General features: G+C 35.6%; 1 protein-coding gene across 1 annotated transcript in view; it reads right to left on the bottom strand.

Annotated features, from left to right (window-relative positions):
• Positions 1–364: 364 nt before the first annotated feature.
• gypc (glycophorin C (Gerbich blood group)) overlaps positions 365–10,814 on the bottom strand; it is a 36,429-nt gene continuing 25,979 nt past the window's right edge. Inside the window, exons 3-4 of the mRNA XM_082175702.1 lie at positions 9,701–9,736; positions 365–2,319 (exon numbers count right to left, since the gene is read on the bottom strand). Coding sequence (XP_082031828.1) covers positions 2,123–2,319; positions 9,701–9,736 — 233 coding nt within the window. The 3' untranslated portion in view covers positions 365–2,122. The remainder of the gene's footprint in view (positions 2,320–9,700; positions 9,737–10,814) is intronic.

Genomic DNA, 10,814 nt, shown 5'->3' with positions numbered 1-10,814 from the left:
TAGCTGTGAGCTTAAAGGAAATAGTTCACCCGAAAATGAAAAATCTGTCATTCCAAACAACATTTTTCTAAACATGTATGACTTAGTTTTCTCTATGGAACAGAAAAAGAGATGTTTAGCATTAGCAGAATGTCTGCTGCTCACTATTCACTATATTTATTGTGTAGAAAATGTATCTGCTTTAAAAAAAAAAATTAAGTCATACTCAAAGTTTTGAAAGATACAAAGCTGAGTAAAAAAGATATTTTACAAACTTTTCATTTGTGGGTGTAGTTTTTCTTTTCTTATCATTTCTTTTTTTAGACCTGTGTTATCAAAATACTGAAAAAAAAACAAAAAACAAAAAAACCAACTAGCACAAGAATCAATGTAGTTACTTTTATTTGTTACTGAAGAGTTGATATGTAAATGAAAAAGTCAAGGCATCTGAAGCAGATATTTGTATCATTTATGTACTCCTCTGACTAATACTCTACTGCTTCGAATTACTAGCAGCCTTTCATTAAAGGGACACTTCACCCATTTGCATTAAGCTTTATATCATTCTAAACCCAGTCATATTTTTGAATGGTTGTGCAAAATACCCTCGTTTTCCCCTGAGAAGGGAGAAATATGGATTTCAGTGTTGCAGTTCCTGCTTATAATGATGTAAAAATCGTAATTTTGCGTCATTCTAAGCAGGAAGTCCCATATCTTTGTAGAGGGTTGAGACTACAAACACTCGTTCCTCATTTTTCCAGAGCGTGGGACCCACTCACGCTACAGACCTATTACAGATCAGTGGGTGGGACTTCACTTGCAGAAACTAAAAGCAATATCCGCCATCTTGTTTGGAAGCTAAGCTAACAGGCGCTGTGGAGCCAGATGTGAAGTTATAACAATGGCGGAAGGTACTCAATATGATTTGGAAGAAGAGGATTTAGAAAGTCTGATGCTCGAATTAGATGTTCGTGGCTACCTTTACGAGCCGCAATATAGCGAAGAGCAGCTGAGGCTGATGGAGGAACAGGAGGCGGCTGCTGCGGCTTCTACATCCGAGGCAGAAGACCTGCCTGTCACGGACGGGGAGCCCGGACTGGCTCGAGGTGGGGCGGACTGATGGTGCCTGTGCTCTCACTGTGCGCCTACGAACACAGAATAGAGTCCGTCTGCTGCAGAGAATTTCAACGGTGCCAATTTCTCCTAGACAGTTGTGTTGTGAACTGGATTAGTGGGAGTGGCTTACGGAGCTGTGCAATGTGGTGCATTGTGGGAGTTGTTGTCTTCCATACAAATGCGCCCTAAAGTTACTTTCTGTCTTTCCTCTGTCAAGAAGGCACCAAATTCGAAATTTATGTTACATTTCGACTACGTATATGACACACTTTCAATAAAGATGAATGTTCCCACGGGTGAAATGCTCCTTTAAATTAGTCTAACAATTAGATCTTATAAATTTTTCTTTTTTTCACAACCAGAAGAAAAAGTTATTTTCAGAATCATCACAGTAAAAACAGAACCATGTAAATTTGTAACACCGTATTAATATGGATGACATTTTTGCCCAATGGCTTTTCCTGAATGTTTTTTCCTATTGTCAAAATAAATGTTCTCATATCCTGAACTTCTGACTAACAAGTCAATTTCGAAATATTATTAAAAGAATTGCACTTAAAGGTGCAGTAAGCGATTTCTGAGAAACACTGTTGGCCCCTTATATGTGCCACGTACAGTATACAGATGTGAGAGACCAATTAATTTCACTTGTTTGAAACGTTTTTTTATTTTATTTTTATCCGACCAATTAAATGTCTTGAAATATTGCTTCCCATTCATATTCAAATCCTGTCTAAGATTAAGGGCTTTCCTTTCCTTCACCTGAATACCATCACATTCTCCTAAACTGATATTTGAGCTGACAATCAGCTTCCAATAGGAGTACAGAATTTTTATCCATACTCAAATGTTACCTCTTTTATTCAGGAAGAAAATATATAAACAATGTCAGATATTGAAATATATAGGAATTTCATAATACTCTTCTTGTTTCTTTCTGTTTGCGTAGAGTTCTGTCAGCTACTTCACTGCTCTAGTAAACAGCATTAAGGCATCATGTTAGCCGAGTTGGGCTATCTATTGTGCCTCATATGAAATACTCTTTCTTGCTCTCATCCATGGCGTCCTGCAAGGCTGGGTCTTTACGAAGAGCGGAGTCTGCTGTCTCGGAAAACTCTGTGCCCTTGGCCTCATTGGTATGATATGTGCCCTTGTGTTTGTACATGTATCGCAGAATGACGCCCAGGAGGAGGAGCAGGACCAGAACCACCACAGCAATGACAGCTAGAAGTGAGAGAGAGAGAGAGAGAGAGAGAGAGAGAGAGAGAGAGAGAGAGGGGGGGGGGGGGGGGGGGGGGGGGGTTATGTGGGCAGCAGCTATAAGATGCGACTGAACTAAGAACAATTTAGTCTGTTTATTTCAGGATGTTTACTGAAGTATACTGGCTCAAGGACCAGAAAGGTAGTAAAGACATTGTTAAAATAGTCCAAGTGACTGTTGCTGTTCGCTGTTCACGTGGCCACCGTGACACATGAGTGTGATGCTGACGCAAGAGCCGGCCAATACTGAGCCGGCATTCAAGCGCTGCATTGTTTACAATGTCAACAGCGTCAGAGACTTACACTGTTTTTTTTTTTAACCTTTTCACATGTAAGTTTAAAGGAACACGCCAACTTTTTGGGACTTTAGCTTATTCACCGTATCCCCCAGAGTTAGATAAGTCCATACATACCCTTCTCATCTCTGTGCATGCCGTAACACTGTCTGAGGCACCCACCGCTAGCCTAGCTTAGCACAAAGACTGGAGGTAAACGGCTTCAGCTAGCATACTGCTCCCAATAAGTGACAAAATAACGCCAACATTTTCCTATTTGCATGTTGTGATTTGTATAGTCACAGCGTGTACAAATAACAAGGTCACATGAGACACAGCCATCTTCTAACTGTATACATACTGGGACCTATATTCTCAGAAGGCGAAGCACTGCTACTTGGGCGGAGTGATTAAGCTAAGCTAGGCTAGCGGTGGGTGCCTCAGACAGAGTTACGGCATGCATGGAGATGAGAAGGGTATGTATGGACTTATCGAACTCTGGAGGATATGGTGAATAAGCTAAAGTCCCAAAAAGTCAGCGTGTTCCTTTAAAATATTCTAACTGACCCCCACCATTATTTAGAACCTGTCACTTTATTGTTTCCATGGTGAGGCGTCATTGCTTGTCACGTGACACACCGCAACCACAACAGCACTGAATGATGATGATCTGCTTTTATATCATTTTTCCTTTTTTATTCAAAATATTCACAAATTCATTATCTATAGCATGAAATATCTGATATTCCGAATCCGATTGTCAAATATGTGAAAGTGTATGTGTTTTGTTGTTTAAACACCTTTATAACGATCGCGTTAGTTGAGCTGTATGCGCGATGGGCGCTGCCATGTTGGTTTTTTTGCCACAGTTCAGAGTATCAGATCTGTTTGATTTACAACATGTCAATTCATCAATTTTTCACAAAATACATGAAAGTAAGTGGCCAGTGAACTGGGAGAAAAATAGGGTAAACTTTAAAGCTACTTACACAATGTGTTGAACCACTGTAGTCACATGGACTATTTTAACGATGTCTTCACTTTCTGTTCCTTGAAAGTGGTAATAACGTTGCAGTCTATGGGGGATCAGAAAGCTCTCGGATTTCATCAAAAAGATCTTAATTTGAGTTCCGAAGATGAACGAAGGTCTTACGGGTTTGCAACATGAGGGTGAGTAATTAAAGACAGAATTTTCATTTATGGGTGAACTATCCCTTTAATGTTACACAAGAAAGAAGTTAGAAAATTAAGATACATATATACACTATATATATATATATATATATATATATATATATATATATATATATATATATATATATATATATATATATATATATATATATATATATATATTTGTGGTACTAGTCAACATTATGTCACAAATACTGTTGAGCTTAACTTACTGAACCCAGAACATTTTTCTGATTCAGTAGCTGCCGACTGATACCAATATCTAAAGATCAATGTGGCTAATGCTCATAACAATGATGCTATAATACAATTTAATGATAGCAAATCAGATGTACACAATTACTTCTGTGGATGAGAACAAACCCACACACTGATTATTCATTGGTAAATGAGCTAAAGTGAGACCACTGTGGCACTGGTCTTTTATTTTTATTTTTTTGTGCTCAGCCAGAGATCTTCTGAGGCCAGGAAAAATCTTGTGCACAAATTACCTCTCATTTGTACAGAAATCATCCAAGCCTCTCTGACCATCATCAATGTGCTGTTCTAAAAATGTTCTCTAACTACACACTCTGGAGGCAAAAAGCATCTTTCTCCTCTGACACCCATGCATTCCCTTACGAAAAAGAAGTATAGCCTACTTCAAGTTCATTTTATGAAGTATACGTAAGTAATGTTCAAGTATATTTTTAAGTATACATTATGTAGTAAGTATACTAATCTCAATATGTACTAGTAGTAAACTTGTAAGTTAACTATTTTATTACCGCTTGGGACTAAATTGGCCCACTTTTAGTATATAAAAGTATATGTTTAAGTGTACTATAAGTGTAACAGTAGTAAACTTTAAGTGCACAACTAGTTCATAATTACGTTTCTCATTTGTACTGCAAGTGAACTTATGGGTATACTAGTAGTTTACTATTTTAATACTTGTAGCAACTTTGAAGTATACTCAGTAAACTACTAGTTTAGTAGTTTTATACTACAAGTTTTCTTTAAGTGAACTTAACATTATACTTATAGTTTACTATTTATGTATAATTTTTGCACTTGCAGTAGGCCCATACTACTATGCTCAAATGTTATTTTTTATACTTGAAAAATACCTTTAACTTACTTTAATTTTAAAAACATTTTATTAGCTTCATGCATTCTTTTTTTATGAACACTTGAATGTTGGTAAGTTTCATAAAGAAAGGCAACATTTTAAACAAAAAAGATGAGAAAATCTCATTTTTGTCAAAGACGCCTTGATCAGATTCAGAACGATGATCAAAACACAGATGGAGTAGATCGAGTCCAACACCCCCAAAGCTTCACAGTTGTTTTCTCTTCATGGGTTATGCTTCATTTCATTTGGAAACATTAAGCAGTTTTGATTTACACGCTGTTTAATGTTTGATGATCACATTATTTTACATTTGAGTGACTAATCTTGAGTAAGGGGAGGCTGCAGACCTGGAGCCGGTAGATCTACGCCCCAAGCAGTTTTACGCCCCTGGCAGTTTTACGCCCCTGCTGTTCCTGATGCGTCCAGTAGGGGGAGGCTGTACATTGACACGAATTGATTGAGGTATAATAAATAATCCGCTAAAGTTATTGTTGTTTAGCAATGATGCAACATTTATTATTTATAAACGAATAGCTTGATAGAGCTAGGTAGTTATCAATTCATTTCTTTATATCAATGGATAGGTCTATCATTTATTTCGAGAGACAAAAACTTCTGGACGGTCAGGTTGATGTTCTGTCTGGCTTAAATTTATAAGTTATAGCTTACCACGTGTAAGTTTAGCTGCCCCTAGTCTTCTCTACTCACTTTCAAAATTAATTTTCTTTTGTTGCCCGTCTTTATCTTGCCTCTTCTGGTAAGACTCCTTTACTTTCTGGTTTGAGTTGTTTCTTATAAAATGAGATGATCTAACTATCTCATTTATATCTAAATATACATTTTTCTTAAAATAGCGTACTGATCTGGATTAAAATGTAGGCTGTGTGCACTTAAAGTGGGATTTATCATACTCTGTCTTTGCCAAGTAACTTGCATGCTGCATCCCATAAAGGTGTGTGTTTGCTTTAGCTATGGAAATCTCTCTCTCTCTCTCTCTCTCTCTCTCTCTCTCTCGAAACTTTTATAAACTATAAACACCCATCTCTTTTTTAACTGCATTCCAAACCAATAGCTTCTCTAGTAAATAAATGACTTACAGAGACATATAAGGACATGTTTTTAATGTCATTTTTTAAATTTTCTCTGCACAGTCCATCATCAGTGGCCAAAAGAAATCAAAGTGTCTTGACACTTTTTCCAAAAGTGTTCCACCAACAAGTGCCTGTGCCATTGTACTTTGAAGATCAGGAGCAAATTGATGCAATCCACACTCATCTGACATAAATTCTGGGCAACACACACACACACACACACACACACACACACACACACACACACACACACACACACACACACACACACACACACACACACACACACACACACACACACACACACACACACACACACACACACACACACACACACACACACACACACACACACACACACACACACTGTGACTAGATCAAATTCACCATGGATGTCCTTTTTATATTTTTTTAAAGTTTAGCTTTTTTTAAATGAAATACACACATGAAATGCAAATTAAAAAGGCAGTTTGTGTTCTCGTAACTTTCTTTTATGTGGTCTGTGACTCATGGGGTCAGTGATTCTGCAGGGTCTCCAATAAGTATTATAGTTTATCTCAGTTGCTTTGGTGCATTTCTCAGATCACACCTGAAATCACATCATCTTTCACTTGTGCACATCATAAAAGCAATTTCTCATTTTATACAAATTGCAAATGCTTTGGTACAATCATGCAATTGATAATGTACAACTGTCTGCTGTTTCCTACATTATCAACTCTTTATGTCATGTTGATCAAAATATAGGCCTATTATGCTATTTCTTTGTTGAATTGTCAAAACATCTAGGCATTAGTTCCTTGCATAAGTCATTAAATGCAAAATGGCTGACTAGTTGTCATAAACTGTTAAGCATGTTTTCAATACATTTCTATTACACTTTATTTTGTAAATGTGTCCTGAACTGATGAATTGCGGAGGTGTATTTAGAATTTCACAAATGAAGGAAAAAATGAATTGATATAATGAATAATGATGAAATGTACAAAAGCAACTGTGATAAAAAATTAAGGATTCAGGAATTTTATACAAAATTTAACAGTGAGTCCTACTGCTTTTGAATTTGACAAAATCAAATTCACCATGGATGTCCTTTTTACATTTGTTTGTTTAATTTTTATTTATTTTTTTATCAGTGAGCAGAAGCACTTTGACAGGAGGATAGAAAAACAGTTAAAGCAGAGTGGCAAGCCATAGGGGAGTCATCATAATTCATAAATGGTGTTGATAAATAATGTTTTTGTGAACAAAAATATTGTCTCTTTCTTATAAATGGCCCTTGGAATTTTAGAAAAGGGATAAATTGTGTTTGTCTTCATAAAATGCTATGTAGGACACTGTTTTGTAGCTGTATGATGACTAAGTGAATAGTACAGCAGATATTTAATCGAGAATCCACATGATTACACGGTGCTGTATGTCTAATGGGCTAAATATGTTTAATATCTAATTGTAACTTTATATAAATTCACAACAACATATTTCACTCAGTCTCCTGTGTAAAAACATACAGTGAATATTCTATTATTATTAATTAGTATTATTATTATTACTATTTATTCAATATTAATGTATTCAACATCTAATTGTAACTTTATATAAATTCACAACAACATATTTCACTCAGTCTCCTGTATAAAAACATACAGTGAATATTCTATTATTATTAATTAGTATTATTATTATTACTATTTATTCAATATTAATGTATTCAATATTCAATTAACTATTCTATAGTAGGTCATATATCATTACTTGTCATCTGATCCAACTATGTGTGTTATTTTTTAATTCATGAAAACAAATAGTCTTCTGTATAGGCTGAGTGAAGCCCAACCTAATATCTAGAGATTTTTTAATCCATAGTGCAGTGCAGATTTATACTAAAACGTTTAATATTTAAATGAACAAAAACCACAAATTCGGGCAAAATCTATGAACTGGACGGTTATTATTGTGTAAGTTTTGAGCATCGATTTAATGGTGTTATTTCGCAGCATATCCCCCTACTGGACGCATCAGGAACAGCAGGGGCGTAAAACTGCCAGGGGCGTAAAACTGCTAGGGGCGTAGATCTACCGGCTCCAGGTCTGCAGCCTCCCCATATAGCTAATCTTCGATCACTTGTTCCAGCTTCTTCTTCTCCTGTGTTTTGATCCGGAGATTCTGTACTAGAAGATGTGTCATAGCGCCCCCTACCGTATAACAGTGACAACATGGATAGCTGGAAAATTCAGTCAATGGTGGGGAAAGAGTAAAGTAAATTCCTATGTGCACTACCAGACTAGCCTACCCAAAAATTCAGATACGCAGAATTAGAAACATATCTGTTTTATATCAATATTTTCAAACAATGTAAGTTTCATAAGACTGTATATGAAGAACTATGCAAAAAAAGTATATTTAATAGGCTACTCGATCAAAAGAGCTACAACCACAAGCCAGTATACTTTGAATACTTAATTATACTTTTAAGTATATCTCGATCAAAAGATTGAGTTCAAGTATAGGACAAATATACTTGGACTTTTCTCTCAGTATAAGTCAAGTTAAGTGTAATTAAGTATATTTCTGAGAAGTACATAAAGTATATTTTTGAGAAGTATATAAAATGTAGACTGAAAGTATACTTTCTTATTTTTAGTTGAAAAGAAGTGTACTAATAGAACACTTGAATAAACTTGTTTTTCGTAAGGGAAGTATTTTCGCTGTGTACAAGATCAGGTTCAGTTCCATGCTCATTTTATTTACTCTATAAGCTATTCCACCCGAAAGCTAGTTACTATATAAACTTGAACATGTTAGTTTATAAAACAGTGTGTAATATTATGTTTTTAAAAATAGTATTTAATAAGTTACTCAATCAAAATAGTAAACACAAGTACAATCCAAGAATAGAATACTTAGAATACTTAATTATACTTTTAAGTAGGCTATATCTCGATCAACAATAGGCTAAATATACTTTGACTTAATATAAGTCAAGTATACTTAAGTGGAATTTGAAGTATATTTCTGAGAAGTACATAAAAAGTAGACTGAAAGTATACTTTCTTATTTTTAGTTTAAAAGAAGTAAACTAATAGCACACTTGAATAAACCTCTTTTTCGTAAGGGTTCTGAATAAGTAAATTTTTTTGCAAGTAACACATTAATAATATTTCATTATGGCATACAGGAGATATTTTATCAGTGCCCAGTTTTGTTCTGAAGAGTTCATTAAAGCGTTAAATTGACTGGATATTCAGAAATGAAAAGCGATGTTTTCCCCTGCCTGATGCTTTTCATATCACAGCTCAGAATAGTTGTTAGAAAAAATGTTTTGGATTGTGCGTGTTCCTGCTGTGGCACCTATCACATCATTTTTCTGTGCCTTCAAAGTAATTAGTCACATGACATCTACAGCTCAGGTGATTGGCTCAAAACAATTGTGCCCAGAACTAAAAATACCCATAAGCCTAAGAAGACATAGGAACCAATGGCACCAATAGTCGAGGATACTTTTGGGAAACGTAGCCCTGACTTTTTAAAATTACATCAACAAAATAATTTGTAAAGGTCAGATCAAATAGAAATAGTGACTAAAGGCAAAAGCTGCACATTTTTAAAGTGTATGCGAGTTGAGGGCATATTGGATATTTGTACGTTTGTGAGCTGTTTACAACACTTACCTCCAACTATAGCTTCAAAGTATGGTCCTGATCGCTCTAAAGACAAAAAGAGAAGAATATTTTAAAAATGGTAATTGTATATGACTAAACAGAATGGTCACATCACATAGACTGTCCCCTTGTCCATTTAAAAATTTAAAGTGGTTTCACTCATACATTTAGGTAAGAATTTATAATAGAAGTAGATATCAAGTATTACACAGAGTAGGGCAATAAAGTAGAATAAAGAAATGCCAGTTCTAGTTCTGCTGATTTTAAGTGTAAATGTCTTTACATGTCATTAAAGTTTAGTGTTCTGTTTGATCTTTTCTCAGTGGCTAGAGTCCTGAAACATTTTCAAGATGAATGCATTTTAGGAGTGCTGCAGTGCAGCCATGTACTGTATCTCTACAACGCCTCACTGATCCCTCGGAAAACACGTACTGTTGACTTTCTTCCTGTGTTGTAATAACACACGTGAATCTTTCATGATGCTTTGTTTTTATAGACAGCTGTCTCCCCCGCTGTATTGTAGCGAGACTCATTCTCTCCATCACCATGGGGACAAAAAGCTCGTTAAAGAAAGTGACTGAAGATAATCATGAATTATTGCAAAGGCAACATCTGCTGCCTTGACTTGACTTTCACAGAAGGACAGGCAAATCAAAGATGTTGCTTTCAAAATGGAGATGGATCTAGTGAGACCCCCAAACTATTTTTCAACAGAAAGGATAATGCAGGTTTGACCAAGCAGATGCCCCCAAAACATGAACAATTAAGCTCCCTCATTAGTGTCTAATAACCTGTTACATTGTGATTAAAAGCTCATTGTGATTTTGGTGTTTACAGTGAGACTATATTTGGAGTAATTAAGGAGACATAGAACATTCACATTTGGGTAATGTGAAGGGCATGAAGGTGTGTTTGAAGGTACAACATCCCCTCATGTGATATTTAATGTCTCCTTATGACTTTAGTAATTAGTTGTCCTTTAGAAAGGTTGGAGTAATATACAAAATAAATAAATAAATAAAAATGACAAGCTCACAGAGGCTCTGAGCCATGCAGTGGATTATTTATAAATCAATCAAGTGCTTCCAGCTCTACCAAACCACATGTCAGAAAAACGAAGACT

This window comes from Leuciscus leuciscus (assembly GCF_965113295.1).
Source record: "Leuciscus leuciscus genome assembly, chromosome: 7".
NCBI lineage: Eukaryota > Metazoa > Chordata > Actinopteri > Cypriniformes > Leuciscidae > Leuciscus > Leuciscus leuciscus.
The sequence above is the reverse complement of the archived record's forward strand: the minus strand, read 5'-3'. Positions and strand labels throughout refer to the sequence as shown.